The sequence below is a fragment of the Euwallacea similis genome, chromosome 28 (genome assembly GCF_039881205.1).
Source record: "Euwallacea similis isolate ESF13 chromosome 28, ESF131.1, whole genome shotgun sequence".
NCBI lineage: Eukaryota > Metazoa > Arthropoda > Insecta > Coleoptera > Curculionidae > Euwallacea > Euwallacea similis.
Genome location: NC_089636.1, coordinates 1,116,308 through 1,136,038, shown reverse-complemented (window position 1 = coordinate 1,136,038; position 19,731 = coordinate 1,116,308). Strand labels below are relative to the sequence as shown.

The 19,731-nt window shown below is 37.0% G+C and overlaps 2 protein-coding genes and 1 pseudogene across 3 annotated transcripts in view; 1 reads left to right on the top strand and 2 right to left on the bottom strand.

Moving 5' to 3' along the window:
- MED28 (mediator complex subunit 28) overlaps positions 1 to 19,731 on the top strand; it is a 71,258-nt gene that overhangs the window by 16,347 nt on the left and 35,180 nt on the right. The window lies entirely within an intron of this gene.
- hts (adducin 1-like protein hts) overlaps positions 1 to 19,731 on the bottom strand; it is a 28,750-nt gene that overhangs the window by 5,195 nt on the left and 3,824 nt on the right. The window contains exons 2-14 of one of the 2 annotated variants that reach the window (XM_066403187.1): positions 8,209 to 8,409; positions 7,578 to 7,728; positions 5,876 to 6,090; positions 5,522 to 5,819; positions 5,182 to 5,362; positions 4,896 to 5,129; positions 4,512 to 4,638; positions 3,280 to 3,393; positions 3,008 to 3,122; positions 2,685 to 2,855; positions 2,506 to 2,628; positions 1,812 to 1,883; positions 1,626 to 1,694 (exon numbers count right to left, since the gene is read on the bottom strand). In XM_066403187.1, the coding sequence (XP_066259284.1) occupies positions 1,626 to 1,694; positions 1,812 to 1,883; positions 2,506 to 2,628; positions 2,685 to 2,855; positions 3,008 to 3,122; positions 3,280 to 3,393; positions 4,512 to 4,638; positions 4,896 to 5,129; positions 5,182 to 5,362; positions 5,522 to 5,819; positions 5,876 to 6,090; positions 7,578 to 7,728; positions 8,209 to 8,388 (2,050 nt within the window). In that variant the 5' untranslated portion in view covers positions 8,389 to 8,409. The remainder of the gene's footprint in view (positions 1 to 1,625; positions 1,695 to 1,811; positions 1,884 to 2,505; positions 2,629 to 2,684; positions 2,856 to 3,007; positions 3,123 to 3,279; positions 3,394 to 4,511; positions 4,639 to 4,895; positions 5,130 to 5,181; positions 5,363 to 5,521; positions 5,820 to 5,875; positions 6,091 to 7,577; positions 7,729 to 8,208; positions 8,410 to 19,731) is intronic. The other variant, XM_066403188.1, reaches the window with a different exon arrangement.
- LOC136417355 (serine/threonine-protein kinase 3 pseudogene) lies at positions 17,878 to 19,317 on the bottom strand (annotated as a pseudogene).

Genomic DNA, 19,731 nt, shown 5'->3' with positions numbered 1-19,731 from the left:
CTTTGTGCGGTAAGCGAGACTCATTCGCAAAGTTGCTAGCTGATACACTAATAGGTATCATTTCAGGCCGTACTAGATGTAAATCTACTTTTTCATTCAAAATTTCATGTTCATAAACATTTTGATCATTATCGACAACTTCTTTCTCTGCGATCAGACCAGTTGGAGCTTTCAACACGCATGTTCTATTGTTCAACTTTACGTCCAGTTCGAAATCATCTAAACTCGATTTCTTAATAATCTCATCCTTGATAATTTCATCGTTAACGCTCATCTTATCATTAACATCAACAGTTCCAAGCGAATCCTGTCCAATATTCTCCTCTACAGCTATCTCTTTGACACTCAATTCTCCAGCATCAACTACATATGTTTTAAACGAAGGAGACCTGCTGGGGGAGTGATTTAATACTTGTTTATTCACTTGTGTTTCTTCTATAAATTCTTCCTCTTTATTTTCTGATTTATTGCTTAAACTCTCTTTTCCAATATCACTTAACGTGTCATTAACTGCATCAATGCAACTATTATTCCGAGAGTATTTTTCTTCAGAATTTCTGTCCCGTTTTATAACAAAAGTAGTTGTATTTGGACTGTTCTTACCATTGGAGACACCATCAAATATACTTGAAGATATCTCTGATGATTTCTGTTCTTCAGGACTACTGTTAGATTTCATCTCTCCGCCTTGGACGCTGTGGTCTGGTAAAAGTGAAGAATCAATAACATTTCCAGCGTTTTCTACAGTGGATCTGACTTGTTTCAACTCCTCCAATGCATTTAACTGGGCATCATTATTCACGGCACTATTACCCTCAGATGAACTGTCGTTAGAGCTATTCAGAGGCATCTCCAGGTCATCGGCAAATTCCGCCAAACTCTCTCCTACTCCAACTTGATCTCCTTCGTTAAATTCCGCAGTTTCGTTAAAAACGGCCATTTCTCCCATCAAATTGTTCTGTAACGAGCTCAAAATGCTTCTTTCAAACGAATAAGATTGCGATTTAACGTGCAGAGTCTCAGAAAAGGTATCGACATATAAGGGAGTGTACTTGACATCACTCTGAACCTGAGGTATTTCATTATTTAAATAAGACGTCTGACTACTTCGATTTTTTAAAACTGGTACTTCAACAAAATTTAAAGCTCTTGCAAAAGGGCTGATGAAATCTTGCACGCTCTGCAAGGAAATGTTAAGGGCGACTGAATGGGTTTGGTTGAGGTTAAGTGATACAGCATTATTCATTGTCCGTCTTTTAACATAAGGATTGTTAACGCATTTAGCCATGGTTTTAATAATGGGTCTGTTAGTAGGAGTGCGACTGACAATGCGGGCGATATGAAAATGGACTGGATTGGGTATTGCGTACGAGCCCTTGGGAAATCCAGCATGACTGCTTGAGCGATAGCAGTGTGAATTTGGGAATCGGAATTTTAGTGTTTCATAACCTGGAATTGAATCAAAAATGCTATAAACGGAGTGAATTGTATCTGTGCTCCTATGAGTCTGCCTTTCTAAGGGGATTTCAAGCGGGGCAACATCAGGGTTGTAAAGCCAGAAAACACATCATGCAAAACTATGCGGCATGCAAAGCTTTCAAGATAAAGGCGAAATTACTACTTACGAATACTTGCGTAACTGTTGAAAGATGTTCTTCGTTCAGCTCTTAGGAATTGATCTACTGGCGAATCGACTATACATGCAAAATAAAGATATTTTCGTGCACAATTATGGTGTATTCCTAAACTGCACAGTATGCAAATGTTCTACTTTTCGGATGAGAAACAAAATGTACGTGCAACGAACTTACCATCACTTAACACAACCTCCGGCTGGCTCGGCTTTGGAGCTGTGGTGGTTTCTATCCGAAGAATTTGGGGTTCTGGAATAGGAGAATATAGGAGAATAAGTTGTGAGGCAAGTTTGCGTGAAACATCGAGCTTATTGTCGATGGTAACGAATGATTTCACATCCTTGTTTTACATTTCCTAGACACACAAAATAATTTAAGAATAAGCCGTAATTCCGTATTTTGACCTATTCGATCAGAATTTTAGAATTTTCAGTGCTCATTTCCTCTTTTTACAGCTTTTTAATTTTTATGAAGACATTCGACTAAAGTTCTGTAAATGCTTTAAACTTGGATAAGCTACATTTTACATTAATAGATTTTTAAGTAGCGCTAGGCAAGACAGTAATATACATTTCAAAGTATTGCCACATTACGGTCGCTCTATTAGGTCGTCGTCTTTACTAGCAGAAACACTTCATTACCGAGATACAGGCGCTCAAAAATCCCGCTTTTGGAAAACTCTTAATTATGGTGATCATTAATAAATCCTCAAAAAGACATAAAATATCAGAAGCATGTTTTAGATAAAAAAAAATTTCGGAAATGGCTTAATCAACGGCCTACGTCTACGGTTTAAACTACCTACTATGAGATTTTTTTATGATTACAAGCTATTTTACAACTAAAATTAACAATAATCTGTTCTACGTACCGTCTCTACTTTCCTCCTCCGTTTCACTTGTAACCGACGTAGGGGACCTGAGATGGAAGTTATCTAAGCGTTTATTAATTTGAGCTGAAGACAATCCTTCCGATTCACTGTAATCTGTGTCGTCTGAGAACAATAAAACGAAAATTTAAAAGAGAATTAAATCAGTCAATAAAACCTACATTCCCCTTTCGCCTTCTTCTCAACCACCTTCTTATAGTCTTCCAGTTCCTCGTCGGTCACACAATCAAACGGATTTTTGGCATACGGACTCTTATACACGGTGGCGTTGTGCTGATGACCCCTCTGAATGATTCCTTTAGAGGCTGCCCCCATCAATACCACTTGATCACCTATGGACCCGTTAATTGTAAATATAGCTTTAGCAGCACGAGTAAAGGACAAATTCAGAAATGGTTCCGATTGAATATAAATTTGATGAATTCAATTGAGCGTGTGTGAGCACGCTCAAGCATTGTTTTTAATTTGCCCCTCGATTTCATACCTGTTTGAGTAACAGCCGCGTCCTGCATTTTACGCGCTTCTTCCCACGTGACGCCTTCGAGGATGTGCGACTGAGGACCTGCTGATATCTTGTCCGCCCTTCTGTAGTCTTTGATCTAAGTTTAAATCGTTAATAAATGATTTTAATCAAAGTTTAAACTAATTTTGCGCATGCATAAAACAACTAATTCCGAAGAGGTGATCGTTTATTTCAATAGTTCTACAGATGGTCTTATATTTAATCTCTCACGTGTGCAGAAGTCATTTACGTACCTGTTGTTGTTTTTGTTTAAATTCCTTGGGGTTGGTACCCTTCGGCACAAACTGTAACACGTCCTCGATTCTCACGGGGGTACTGGAATGACTGGGCGAGCCTTCGGCGACCCACTGAAACGGCAAAACCAGCATATCAGGTATAAAGCAATAGCAGAAATCGCTTTTCAGACGCGCAATTTTACAATGAGAAGTTCTTATAAAAAGGTGTGCCGGTAATTTGTGCTATGTCAGTAAGGCTCCAATATACTGGCTTTGCCGTTGAATCGCATGGGGTGATGGAGGAAAAAAAGAGGAAGAGTGACAAAGGCACCGCACTACGGACACACTTTTTATAATTTCTCATTAACATAGTATTCATTCAAGAGGAGTATGATGGAAAAAGAAAGGTTAGAAAACGGTGTATTATACTCGATGATTCACCTAAGCGGGATTTTTCCACAATCTCTTTTAGCAAAAGACATCAAGGAAGTGACACCTTCAATATTTTTGCCTTAAATTTTGCATACTATAAGCTGTTATCATTAATTAATATGAAGCATATACCACTATTGACAATTTCTAAAATATTGAGAATTTGAAAAACGTAAGTTGCAGTTTTACCAATTTTTTTCAGCCATCTTGTATATTTTCACTAAAGAGATATGACAAAGTCCTACTTACGAAGAACACCCTGTACAATAATTAAAAAATGTATTATAAAATGTAAATATATTAGATTAAATATTTTGGAGCTATAGCAAATTCTTTAAATCAAAAGGGTGTAAATATATAATAACTAATGAATGAAATTAATCAAAATATGCCTTTTTCGAGCACATAAACGAATTTTGTTCGAATACATATTTATTTTGCACAAGCAATAAAGTTATATATCACTTAAATATAGATAAACGCTTCTCGGAGGACTAGAATATGATGTTTCGCAACATTGCAAACTCCAATAAGCTAATATTTTTGCTAAATATGAGTATATAGAGATTTAATATAAATAGTAATAAATACAACACTTCACACTCTAACGCATGGAATGATCAGAGCTCTCTTGGATAGAGCGCTTTGGTTGGAATGAGTTAAAGTGAAAATAATCCCGCATTATAATTATTAAACTTTGCTTGCAACTAAGAAATGAAGCAAAGTCTTCCATTAAAACTACCAAATCGCTTAACCTTAAAACCAACTACAAAACCTGCTCCTAAAAGCTACTTATCTTCGAATTTAATAACCTCTACCTTAGTAATTTTCTTTGGGTCCGGAGTTCCCGTCTCTAAAATCTCAACTTTCTGGTACACATTTGGTGAGTTGAGCCAACGGCTTCGGTCATGGCCTTTTCTACCACCTTCCAACTTTTTCCAAAACCTGAAATCGAAAAAAGCGAATACGACATAAATAAATAAAATAGTGCACATTATAGGAAGTGAAGAATTGTTGGATTGGTTAGGATAGAACCGGAATTGAATCACTTCCCTATATTGAGTGTAGGGAAGTTAAGAAGAGGTTTTTAATTCATCTCCGATGCTAATTAACACAAAGACGCTTTATTTCCTCTTTGGAACTTGCTGGATTGATAGAAAAACTTTGAAAAGCATATAGCACATAGTTAAGGACAAACTTACCCTTGCCTATACAACTCCTCTTCCTCCAACAAATATCCAAGAGAAGAAACCGCGGGTGGTACCTCCACGTCATTTCTCGGCTTAGGTGGCTCTCCCTTGACTAATGGATGTCGATAAATGTAACCGGTCCGGAACCCTGCATTGTCCAACATACGCATGAGCGCCTCGAATTCCGTCCCTCCCACTCTCCATTTTCGTTCCACCTTCCCTTCCAGGATGGAAGGTTGGTCAGGCCTGATATATTAATGTGTTAAGCAATTCTCTCGATTCGCCACATTATTATTACCTTGGGGTGCTTTCCGGTGCTTTGTGGGCGGCATCGTAAATCTTCTTTCGAGCTTCGTCGTTGAGTAACACTAAATTGTCTACACCTAATGGAAGAAGCTTGAGCTGCGACTCGGAAGCGAGGATGGTATTTCTGGCGTTGTAGAACGCTTCTTCGATGGTTTCACCACAGCAAAGAGCACCTTAATGGTCAAGAAAACATATAGAAAGTTTATTTTTTATAACCTTAGTGATGTATGACAAAATAGTAGTTTTCCTATGAAAAGGTGGTAAAAAACAATGTAGCATGTCAGTGTCAACATCTCCTAAAGGTAAAACACATTTCATTCAAGACCACTTGCCTTGATTAGACAGCAACAGCACCTTATTGATGGGTCCCAAATTTCTAGCCAGTTTATCTTTCTCGTCAGCATCTAACAGACCACCCAAATACGAGTACGTGCTCGCTTCTCCCACTACCACGCTCTCCTGGCTTAGAGGGAGAAGACCGTGCTTAAGTGCAGAAATCGCGACCACGGACGGAGTGTGAACATGGATGATGCAGCGCAGGTCCGGACGAGCTGCGTGGACCGCTGCATGGAGCGAAAATGCCGTCACATTTACTGAAAAATTCATCGTTCCTTGCTCGAGAACATTGCCCTAAAATTGAAAAATGATTCTAGCAATTGTTCCTATTACTCACGTTAGTGTTCTACCTGCATGCCAACTTTAATTAGACTTGAGGCGGTTATTTCGTGGAATAGCATGCCGTAGGGGTTAACCAAAAATTGCTCATCTTCCTGGTTCAATCGGGCAGTGATCAGAGTGTTAGCGCTTTGCGTCCAGCCGTAGAGGTCGATGAGCCTGAATACCGCAGCTAATTTGCATCTCAGGATTTTCTCCCCTTTGCCATAGCCCATGGACTCGATACCTAATTAAAGCAATAAAAAAAATTCTAGCAGACTAATTCTGACTGTGACTTCGAACATTCTCCAACATAATCGAAAAAGTTGTTACATCATGTTTACATGAACGCGGTGTTGTAAGCCCTGGTTGTAATCGCCCGATTATAAAACATAAATCAATTATTTTTTTCTCTCCAGGCAGAAACTGCAAGCGTCCACAATTGATTGCACAAATGAACCAACACAAATAGTACATGAATGAAAGCAGACTTAGGAAATGGCCGATTAAGGCCATTGTGAAGTGGCAAGGCTTGACATTGAGGTTAAAATCATACAGCAAATTGGACTTAAACAGCAGATTTATAATTTTTATACAATGGGAAATAAACTAACAGCCCCCATAGATGGATAAATAATTCCATTCGTATCAACGCAAATTGATTTCCAGCGTTCCATTGGGCGCATGTTTTTAAGTGCGACATTAATATTTTCCACTTGTTTTCGAATATTTTAGATAGTTAAGTCCACGAACGTCAGCGCCAGTGGTCTAAATTCTTCAAGAAAACAAATAAGCTTAAGTCACTACTAGACATTTTAATGTTAAGCCAGTTAGGAAATGCATAATTTTGTAACGAGTATGATTTTGCGGTACGAGTGGAGTGAGTTTTTTTATTTTATTTTATTAAATTAAGAAATGCTATTTTATCTAACTCGCGTCACATTGCAGGACATCGCTTCAAAAAGCATAATCATTTTTCTACTTTCTTCAAGGTGACGTGCCTTCCATTGTATCGTCCTTTTGTAGACGAATTTCATGGATAATTCCAAAGAGATGTTTAATTTTTTCAACTTAGGTCGTGGTTTCGCCGCCTTTTCCAATGCTGCATCTTTTCTACAATTACAAAGTTCTTTTCCACATGCATTTTGAAGATAATCCGGACCAAAGCCCGATCCATTGGGATCAGCTATTGAGTTGATACCAGAGATTGAAGGAGACTCGAAATAGGAATGGATATGTTACTCAATCTTGCGTGTGATGCGATATAACGATAGTCAATCGAGTACTCAATATTAAATATGCTCTAAAGTACATGAGTTAAGTTATTATTTGCTTAAAGCATTACATAACCGTGACTCACTACATTAATGAGATCAAGTGCCAGGACTTTCTCGCGTCTGTTCTCGACTCGAATACCTTTCTTTGTTGATTAAGTTTAAAGCTATTGTTTCGGCCCACGCAAAAACCTGGACCTTAGAAGATGATTTATGATTTATTTACATGAATCTTATGGAAGTGAAAAAGCTCATCATTACAGCGAAATTTAACTTTGGTAGGTAACATCTAGGAGATGATACCAGTTTAAAAACTGAACCCAGCACCGATCTGGCGTCTGCCAAGACGTTTTTCATTATAATTTATCTCATAGCAAGTGGGTTTTTTTAAATTTTTATTAAAAAAATCTCCTAGAGAATTCTCCAAAACCAAAAAGAATAAAAACCTGTTTTTCTTTACCTCGTATATCATTAATTGGTACCACGCAATTAGAGCTCTTGAAAACGTTTCCTGCCTGCTTGTTCACTCCGACCATATCCGAGATTTGTTGTAATAAACCAGTGGTGCCTGAGCCGTCTCGTAACTGGGTCTCAATGATCCTCTCAAGTTCCTGAAACATTCAATAAATAACTTAATTTTGTGCTAAATCGCAGAGCTTGCAAAAAATCGTATATACAGGGTGTTCCAAATTCGATGTGTTACGATTGCGATCTCTTACACGGCAAGAGTTACTGGGTCGATTAAATTAGAAAAAATGTGCCAAATTTCATACTCTTCTAAGAACTGAAAACAATGTTGCCAAATGATTTTTAGTTTCTGAGTTATTATGAAAAACTAAAATAAGTTATTCCAACTTTCATCAAATTCCCTGCTGTGCTCATACCGGGAAAAACACCCGCTTTGCACGGTGAAGCAAGTTTTTGATAAGTTGGATGTAACTAGGTACAAGATTTTAGACCTATAGACCATGACGTCAATATGTCTTGTGTTGATTGACATCGTCAGTTCAAGGAGAGATCCACACCAAGCAACAGTAATGATTTGTGTGAAAGAATGTTCTAGTTGTAGCGTTGATTGAAATTCTGATTACCTCTCGAAACAACTTGCTGTTCATAATTAGCTCGACCCTCTTTCTTCGTTCCATTTCACGCACGTCGGCGTCGATGTCAGCGGGACGCATTCGGGCCCTTTCTTCTTCGTCCAGTAGACCATTGTCCACTATGCCATTGGTCTGCGGCGGCAGCTCATCCGCCGTGCTCGTGTCTGTCATTGTGATTCGGATTTAGCCGATCTGAAACAACGTTTACGAATGAATAAGCAAAAATTATTTACTTATGCAGATTTTTTTCTTCTCGCTGGTTTGCACAAACAATTTCGAAGAAGTGACGCGGGGAAAAAAAAAGTAAAAAGAGGGAATTTTTATGGTGGAGTGAATTGGGCCAGTTGGAACTAATTTCGCTAATGGCAGAGGTTGTGGTGGAGGCCCGGTTACTCTGCTACGCCCTGCTGCCCCGACCAAATGCGCCCTAGTGCCTGAAACCGGGTGGCCAAAACGAATTCATCTTTACACGTAAACAATCAAAATCTTTGAAGTCATATTGATCAGAGATAATTTCTAACCGTGTTATAACGGTTATCGCTATGCTGCGAAGCGAAGTCAAACAGTGCTTCAATGCGGGCTAGTGCCTTAAAGAGCAAAAGCAATCGGAGGTCACAGAACAACACACTACTGTTAACCTATTAGTCACTGGTTTGATGGTTAAACCTCGATTATTCTCAAGCTTGGGTGAGTGTTAAATTATATAAAATGTGTACTCTGAGAGACATGTCCTTTGTTCATGGCTGGGCGACAAAACGCATGGTTGGCTGATTGCGGGATTCGCAAAACGACTAATAATTGCACCGAAATGTGGGTTTATTGAAGTTGGAATTTCAGCATTAAAAAAGGGGAAAAAAACGAATTCCAGAGGTTATTTTTAAAACGCAACACAACACTTGCAATAAACAGGAGTGAATTAAAAATACCGTGACTTTGAAAAAGGAAGGTCCCCTGTTAAGGCTGATTGTGTTGGTGTGGTTACCAGGCCAAAATGGAGCGCTGGTTTTATTTAGATTTGAAAGGCACCGGCGTTAGGCCTTGTATTACTATTAAGTTGATGTACAGAGTGAACCAAATTCGCACCAAAGATAGGACATGCCTCGCTAGAAAAATTGCCAACTCTATAGCTCAACTTACACACACGTTTCTAACAGAATCTCTCCCCCTGCCTAATTTCTAGAAACTGTATTTTAATAGGTTTTCTTTGTCCTGGCCTCAAGCTCTATTTTATTCAAGACTTCAGGCGCCAAGGCTCGACGCGACTGGACTATCGATCCTTCGGAAATGGGTTTTGCACCAACAGGTGGAGGTCGACGGCTCAGGTCAAAGAGGGGGTTTCAACCCCTACAAATACGCATTTCCAGCAAAACTACGTAGGGAACCATGCGACCGTCCAGGTCAATATTCTCGGCAAATTATATTTACAGTATTGTTGGCCTAGAATCTTGAGAAGTAATGGTTTTTTAAAGGCACATATGTGGATTATTTGAAGCCATTGACCTTTGATGCAAAACGAATAATTATCTCTCGGAAACTAATCAACGGTCGAGCATAATGCTTCGACACTATCTCCAGTCTATACAAACAATGTGTTATTTCACGGAATCATTGGTGCAACGGCTATTGGTTTTATATCCATAGACGAGCGTGAAGACTGCGAATTGTAGCGAGGCTCCTGGACTTGAACTTAAAGACAAAGAATTGTGCAAATTTATTACCAAAAATCCTAATTAATTCTCAGACTCCTGAACTGATAGTCTATTTGGAAATGTTTGGCGGGCACAACTAAGGGCCGAAAGCCCTAAAACCCCAATAAACCAGTGTCGTTTCGCCTTTTTAAAACGAATTTGAAATATACCTGTATTAACAGTATCTGTGTCATCCTTGTACGGAGTTGAAGTTAAAGCGAATACAGTTAAAAATTTTAAGTGAAAATGTCATCTTTCATGCCAGTTAAGTGTAAAGGTGCGTTAGATGTGAAAGCAAAATCTATCGTGCTCAATGTACATGATGCACTAGTTCATCAATCGCCACAGGACACCGTTAGAAGTTTAGTGACAAAATGTTCTCACATGACAGGAGTTAGTGAAAGGACAGTGTACAGGCTTCTGCAAGGACGGAACAATGGAAGTGTAGCTCCTCCAAAGAAATCCACAGGACGACGACGATTTGTGGGACAATCTGAACTAAATGCTTTCAAATTTGTATTTCTTCTTTTTTTTCCCACATTTTTGTCCCCATTGTTCTATTTTTATTTTCCACAATAGCAAATTTTTTATAAGTGTAAATTTTTTCTGTTGTACTATGTCGCGTTGTTATTTTAAATATTTATATTTAAATAAACATTACGAGAAATTAAAAAAAAATTGTTTAATTTCAAGCTGCACCCTTCTTAATCTCTGCCACTGGTACTACATTTCATCCGCACCACTATTGTTTAAATTTCATGACCTATTGTGTTTCTTAAGGGTCTAGGGTAAGCACGACCTTAAATTGCAAAAATTGCCTGTTTACTATGAGAACCGTCCATTGCCTTTTCAAATTTTGGCGACTCACCCTGTTAGTAAAAATTTGTGCTTATTGGTGTTCTGAATAGACTATAGATTACGTTGGAATGTTCAGTCCAAAACTCAACAACAAATTCCTATTCACAGATATATGACGCAATGCTATCAATACCTCAAAGAACGATCGGCCTAAACATGATTATTGCTTAGGTTAGTGTTTTTCCCCTTTTCTGGCTTAGCGATAAGAGTGGTCTAAAAATCTAGAGTTAGTCTATCGTCTGTCGGGTTTATATAACGATCGTTGATAGTAAAAATAAAGGTTCAATTAATTACGCCTACAATTTGATTTTTACTGTCACACCATTGGTCGGTCTGGTTAAAAACAGATTTTTCAACAGATTATTTAAAATGCAGTTATTTACTCTCTCAAGTCAAATAATTCCTTCCAAAATTCCTATTAAATCGATATTTTTTGAATTTGCGGAGGGACGTTTCGAGGGGAAAAACAATAGACAGTATTTGAAATTATTATAACAATTTTGGAGAATTATACAGAATTTACTAAAAATATTGGGAATTATCAAGAATTACTTCGTTCCAGATTACACTGCCTTTCCAGGTTACACTGCCCGTTCTTGCACCGCGCGTATATCTTCGAACGTGCGTAATGTGACGTGTGCCTTTTTGTACTCATGCACGCCTGATGAAGCCAATAAACAGAAACAGTGTGTGGAAATACGACAAGAATGTCTCCTTATAATTACTGAGGAAGTTTTAGGATTCCCTATTAATTAATTAATAAGAATTTCTGCAATTTCCATTCTTCGATTATTTTTGTAATAAGAGTTATTTAAGAACGTTTCATAATATTTGCCAGAATTATTTGCAAAATGATTGCAAAAAGTGAAATAAACATGTGTAACCTTTATAGTTGCGAAAAAATTACGGTTAGATAGCCCTTTTCTTACATAAATGGTTCTCAACGTCTGTTATCACAAATTAATAATGAAGGTAAACAAACGCATGCATTATCTAACTAAAGGTATCACAAAAGTACACACGCCCAACATCTTTTGTAAATACTCTACTCAAAAAACTCTTACGATTTTATCTCAATGCTTAATATTTACATCAAAGCGTTCTACAGGGAGAAACAAAACTGCGTCACATTTTGAACAGGATTTTTTTACAAAATTCTTTAACAGTTTTAGAAACATTTTTAGTAATTGCAACTAAAATCACTAACAATCGTTCCCATGGCCACGCCCTTTTAAACACACATACAGATGCGAGCAAAAAAATAGCGTCACCTATGCGCTTGCAGCTTCAAGTAGAATATTTTTCTCCCAGTTGAGATTATTGAAATTATAAATACAACACGTTCTTTGAACACTTTTAAGAACTATCTACAAGTAATTTGACGTCGGTCTGTCGTATATTAAAGAAAATATTAAGGAAAGTTAGAAGAAAACACAAAAACTGCTTTATTTGGAAATTAAGGTTCTCTACTTCATACTTTAAATTAAATTTACAACAAATAATTCTACTTTTTTTAGTGTATTTATAAAAATGTACATTCAATATTTGATTGTATGCCCTTTTGCATTTAAAACTGCTTGACAACGATTAGGCATAGAGGCGATCAGTCGTTGACAGTACTCTACAGGAATCCGATACCATTCTTCTTGAGTGATGGCCCACAAATCTTTTAAATTTGTCGGTTTTCGGGCCTTAACCTGCTGTTTAAGGTATTGCCAAAGGTTTTCGATTGGATTCAGATCTGGAGATTGTGCGGGCCAACTTATAACATTGATGGAACTTTCGGTGAACCAGTTTTTAACAATCTTCGCTGTATGCTTAGGATCGTTGTCCTGTTGATAAACCCATCGAATAGGCATATTGTCCTCAGCATACGGAAGCATGTGGTCCACCATAATTCCCAAATATAACTCTTTTGTTAAAATCCCATCGATTTTCACAAGGGGGGCAACACCATTCCACGAAAAACATCCCCAGATCGTAATGTTTCCACCTCCATGCTTAATTGTCTTTTTCGTGTACTTAGGGTCGTAGGCAGTACCTGGGGGCCTCCTAACTAGTCCAGAATGGTCTGAAGAATAAAGCATAATTTTACTTTCATCGCTCCACAGTATGTTGCGCCATTTTTTCTGATCTTCTTCCCCAGTCCATTTTAGGCGATCTCGAGCAAATTTTATCCTGTCTTTTAACAAGGGCACTTGACGCGGGCTTCTAGCAACTAAATTTTGTTCGCGTAACCTTTTGCGAACTGTCCACATGCTCACATTCAAATTAATTTCTGTAAGAATCCCTTGAGCACTCATAAATGGATTCCGCTTCGATGTTCTAATTATGATTCGATCTGCGTTTGGGGTGGTTTTCCTCGGCCTTCCTCTATTTTCTTGTTCCGGAAGGTCCTTCATTGCATTTTGAACCGTTTTTAAAAAACATCCAATAATTTTGGAAATTGCTCTTAACGAATATCCTTCGTTTTTCAACTTTCGAATTAACTTTCTTTGTGAAGGCGTACAATGCTTGCCACGACCCATTTTTTATAATAGGTACTAAGAAAATTACACTATTAAGTACCGAAGATTAGTTCAAAGAATAGTAGAGTACTTACCAAAAAAATGTTAAGAAAATTTCAAAAATTTCGACAAAATTCACTTTACAAACTTCAAGAGTGTTTTACAGCAAAAAAAACAGTTCAACCGAAATATTTAATTTATAAATTACTCAAAGCTTTTATAAGGATGAAAACTTCTCTGGATATACTTAGAAACCTACCTGGAGCTAATTCAAACGTCAAAACTTCCTTACCTCACTTGGGTTTTTCCTAATTATTAAACAAATGAACGAAAAGTAAGTGACGCTATTTTTTTGCTCGCATCTGTATGTGTTTAAAATGCTAATGTATTAGTATCATGGCACCCAAAAGGGCGATGACATAAACTGGGTTAATTAGACGAATTAAAGCTGGCTGTAACCGTATAGCTATACTGACCCCTCCTTTTATAGGTTATCAACACGCAATCCCATTAAACTACTAATCCGCCAGGGATTTGGAAGTCACACCACAAGACATACTATATCGGTATTTATGCCAGTATGATAGTTTTGCGGATATTAGATATTAATTACTATCGGGAAAAAATGGACAATGCTGGGTAGAGCAGGCACAATTTTGTACCATCTAAAAAGAAGGTTAACGACCCCCATTGGCAATCAATCCCACACTAACATTAAATGACAACCATTTCCATTTTATACCTTCGTAGACCCAGATATTTTACGAGTGTTTATTAGCAGTTTCGCATCTTATCGTAATTTGTTTAACTCATTTTAACGGTATTAGGCCACCAAAATCGACACGTTTAGTAGATACAACGCCTTCGATACCTCGTCAGTTAACAGGACGGCTATAAAACGAGCCTCAGCGCATAAATAAAGAAGTTCCCTTCTTGTAAACGATACCAATTAAATTTACAACATGCAATTGCCCAATTGGTATTCGCTAAACCAAACAAGAACCGACTCTTAATTGTGGAAGATCATGGCGGATTGCTGCCTAATAGTAATTTTCTATTTGTAATTCAAATCGGTACGGTATCAGTCGTTCGATATGGTATGTGTTTGTTTTTATTATCTAATATTGAGGATATCAGGGTTATTTTGTTTAAAACATGTTTAAACCAACAGTTTTTCAAGCTTGTTGTGTTGTGTTGTTTAAAACATGTTTAACCCAACAGTTTTTCAAACATGTTGTGTTGTTTAAAACATGTTTAAACCAACCGTTTTTCAAGCTTGTTGTGTTGTGTTGTTTAAAACATGTTTAAACCAACAATTTTTTAAACCTGTTATTTTGTTTAAAACATGTTTAAACCAACAGTTTTTCAAGCTTGTTGTGTTGTGTTGTTTAAAACATGTTTAAACCAACAATTTTTTAAACCTGTTATTTTGTTTAAAACATGTTTAAACCAACAGTTTTTCAAGCTTGTTGTGTTGTGTTGTTTAAAACGTGTTTAAACCAACAGTTTTTCAAACATGTTGTGTTGTTTAAAACATGTTTAAACCAACCGTTTTTCAAGCTTGTTGTGTTGTGTTGTTTAAAACATGTTTAACCCAACAGTTTTTCAAACCTGTTATGTTGTTTAAACCAACAGGTTTGAAAAACTATTGGTTTAAACATGTTTTAAACAAGGGCTAAGGGTTCAAACATAGCGTTAACTACATAGTAATAAAACGCTTTGCTTTCATAAAAGAATATATTCGGAAAACACAGGGACAGGGACTATTTACTTTGAAGGAAAAATTACTGCGGTCGTTTATCGATTATGTTAGGTTCGTAGGTGCTAGCTGCAAGTGATTACGGTATTAATTTAATAAACACCCCGTTAGCGAGCAGAAATAGGCATCAACATAATTTAATTCATTGAAATATCAATGACGAAAGCACGAAACGCGAACATACGAGTTTATCTATTGTTGAAGATCAACTGGGACCGGCAAAGCAAATTAGAAACAATAAGAAAATACGTCACGGGTTTCTTTTAATGATGTATGCATAATTGTTATTTATGAAGCTTAATCTTCAAGAGCTCATTTATCAAAGTACACAATTCTCATTCATCCCGGAAAAAGAGGTCAGAAGGCGAAAACAGAACCTCGAAATCCACAGGTTTTTTGTCAGAAACAATTACCCTTTGTTCACATTCTGATATATTCAAACATCAAAAAACGTGGGAATGCCCATACAAGCATGCTGCCTTCAAAAGAGAATTGTCCAATAGGCCGCAATTAGGGCTTTCTAAACCCCTTTTCCAGTGTGTCTAAGAACGTTGCAACTATGAACAAAAACTCGTTATTTTTTCTACTACGCCCAGACATAGAATTTTAAAATAGATTGATCATGGCGAAAGCCAAAACTCTAGAAAACCCCTTCAACTTGAACGTATGCCTGTTGCTCAATTTTCATTGAAACAGCATTCAATAATAAGGAATGAAGCAATTAAAACGTGAGTTTTAATGAAATCCTAAACGTCTTAGAGCACTGAATAAAGCTCTGGCACGAAATGACTTCATCAAAGCCCGATCATTTCCAAAGGCGTTGCTGCAACAAAGCGGCTATAAGAATGAAATAAAACCAAAGACTGAATATACATTTAAATGTCGATGACCTCTATTCTGAACGTCTCATGCTTTTGTTACGATATTGTTTTTCCAGCATCAAAATAAATCGATAATGAGAAAGATCTAGCAACTATACCATCTCTTCTACAAAAAAGGACCTCAGAGAACCGGTTCGTGATGTCCAGTAGACGTGAAGCAGCCCAAAATTTTAGATTTAAGACTACTCATCGCCCTTTCACAAAAGTGTTGCATGTTAAATTCCGCTTCGACGATTTAATTTTTGCGATGCGACAAGGTCAATTATTTATTTACAAGACTTCACTTACAATTTACGGAATGTCTATTAATAGAAAACATCTCATAATTTGTTTAAACTTTAAACGTAATCGTGCAAATACTGGGTAAGTCTGTAGGAGCCAATTTAGGAATTGAGATATTCGTCAGGCTTATTTTTTTGCAACGATTTGGTTATTTTTTTAAAAAGATTGCTGGACATAACATGAGAAGTGGTTCTAGTTATAGCATGAGAATTGGTGTAATGGCATAATTCTACTAATGGCGTGAGAACTCATTCGGATTATGACATGAAAGGTTTTATGGGTTATGACATGAGAAGTAATTAAGTTATGACACGACACATGATATACAAGGTCATTCGGGTTATGACTTGAAAATGAGGATTTTGACAGGAGACATAATTTGATTATGAGATGACATATGACATACTAGGTCAGTTAGGTTATGGCTTGACAAGTTAAATTATGGCAGGAGAAGTCATGCAGGTCGCTTCCATTTGACACTTGTGAAGTCATGGTCCAGAGATCGTGATTTTCAGTTTTCATTTCCAATTATTACAATCCTAATTTCTTTGGCAGACCAAATATTTTTGTGATCATAAAATTCTCCCTTCTAAAATAAACATGTACAATGATTCGGAGAAGCAAGAGGATCACGAATGCATTTCCATGTTTGGTAACCAATTTATTTATCTGGTTTTAATAACAATTTTAAAAAACAAAAATCCTTACAAGTAATTCCGCAAATAATTAATCTTCAATTAAAATAGAATTATGATAACGCCATCAGAAGTAATCTCAGTTTTAGAAAAGTTTCGTAATTGAAATAAGCATATACAGGGTGTCCATTTAACAGCTCCTCGGACTCCTATGAGTTTATTCGCGATTTCATAAAAAAATCAATTATGACGATATATATATATATATATATATATATATATATATATATATATATTTCATGGCATAAACTCTATCAAAGCTCGTTTTTCTTTTCACGATATTTTGTTGAAAAAATTAAATACCGAGGGTGGTACCTTATAGCAGCGTTTTTAAACATCCCGTATTTACGAAACCAAGATGGAAACGTCTTTGTTGTCACTCTAAACAGTCGTTTCGTAAAAATTGAGCACAGGACTCAGAAAACCGTATGTCTCTAACTTCAATAATTACTAAAGTACCCCGTAAAATCATCGATTCTGGAATACCCTAAAAATTAAAGAAAAGAATTTACCAATAGGTGCACCCAAGGCAAAATTATCGTGTTAATATAACAATTATTTTAAATTTATTATTTAAATCAAATAATTTTAAAATTATTTATATATATTTTAATGTCTAAAGCCCCAATACCATGTAATTTGGGACTCATTGTATGAATTAAAATAGTCTCTAGTTATAAAATAGCACACACACACATAAAATAGAATAAAAATATCTTTGCATTTTAATCTTTTTTTAGTTCTTTAATTTTTTCTCTATCGGCCACCTACACAATTTTAGGATATTGGGCTCCCCCTGTATATTATAATATTCGACCAAGAAAATACGACGTCCTTACTCTTATTTCATATTCTTCACAAAATAAGTAAATAAAACTCATAATTTCAGAAAACGAGTTTATTAATAATCCATATCAAACTTCCAACTAAACTAGTTAACGTCACAGAGTCATTATCCATAATACAATTAACAAATTAGCAACACACAACTCAAAAATTCCTATTCCTCTCTCTCTTATTATGAATCACATTCTCCACCGGCTGCTTTTTCAATATGTAATGGGTCTGCAACTCCTCAATCTCCTTCTCCATTGCAGCATCCAGTAAGTCAAATCTCTCCTTCAACTCCTCATAGCTCAAGTTTTTCAAGAAGCTAAAATCCGTGTTTACAGGCTTAATTCTCTGCAGCTTTACATCTAAAGGTTCGCTGTCTTGGGACTTCTGTGGAGCTACATTTCCTCCAGCAGCCAGTGCAAGCCCACTAGTGCTTGCAACAGCACCTTTCTGAGCTTCATGCTCTGACTCAGCTTGGTTGAAGTGCTCCAAAAACCATGGCTTGTATTTCTTGGTTTCCTCGGATTTCATAGTTTTCTCCCCATCTTCATCATCACTATTGATAACCACCATCGTGCCTAGATCAGACTGAATTGTTACCATAGTGGCACTTTGACTATTATTCTTGTTGGGTACAAGAGTGGCTTCAGAGTCTGCCTCAGTTGTTGCTGGCTTATTTTGGCCGTGCATGATTACCCTGCTATAGTTCTGATTTTTTCTGATTTCGCATGCCTCAGCAATCATTTGAGTTAACGCCTGGGCTCCACCAGACTTCTGTAAAAATACGTGTTGAATAAGATCTGTGGCTGAAGCCCTATCGCAAGGATTCTTAACAAGACACACACTAACGAAGTCTATGAACTCTGCACTCCAACAATCTGGATCGCGAAATGATGGGGGTGGTTTTGTAGGGATCATGAAGACAGCCCTCATTGGATGAATATCTGCATAAGGCGGCTTTCCTTCAGCCATTTCGAGGGCTGTAATACCAATGCTCCAAATGTCAGCCACACAGTCATAACCAATTTCCAGAATAATCTCTGGAGCCATCCAAAACGGAGATCCAATAACTGTGTTCCTTTTTGAAATGGTTTCTGTTAGCTGACCAGCGACCCCAAAGTCGGCTAGTTTAGCGTGACCATCAGTGTTTAGCAAAATATTTCCAGCTTTAATGTCTCGATGGATCTTCCTATTGGCATGTAGATATTCCAGGCCTTTGAGTGCATCAGATAAAATAGTAGCAATTTCGCATTCAGTTAAAGTCTTCTTTCTCAAACGGATAATGTCAGAGACACTGCCCGCTCCACAATATTCCATTATAATCCAGAGATCTGTGTTCTTGAAATAACTACCGTAATACCTGACGACATAAGGACTATCACACTGCTGCATTATTGAAATCTCTTTGATGATCTCATGCAAGTCTGTGTCTAAAGGGACTTGTTTAATTGCCACAACACTATCAGACTCTTTATGCAATGCTTTATATACACTACCATAGGCGCCCTCGCCTAGCTTACAAATAATGTCAAACACCTCATCAGGCTGCCTGGTCAGACTTTCTTCGCTGAGCATTTTTAAATTACTGGCTGACATTTCGAATAAGATGGAAGATGAAGATTCAACAGAGTCTTAGAGCATGCTACTAGGTTTGCAGTGGCATCCGTGGTCCTCTGTCGTCCAAACCTAGAAAGACGACCTATGACAGTAAATAGGCTGTGCAGGTTGAGTGTGGGTTAGAGACAAACTACTGCTTAAGCAAGTAATGTTAGTATCACCTCTAAAATGGTTGTTTCTTTCAAGTTTATTGTTTACCAAGTTCTCTGTAAACATCATTAGTAGGAAAAATAGCGGTTTTATGGTTCTCATGTATCCTGGACTGTAATCATATTTGCACACGTCATTAATATCTTTATCATTAAAGTAAATACATGTACCATTAGAGTCTTTGAAACAATTATTTTCCAACAATGTCGATAAGAAAGTTAGATAAGATTTCAAAATATATTC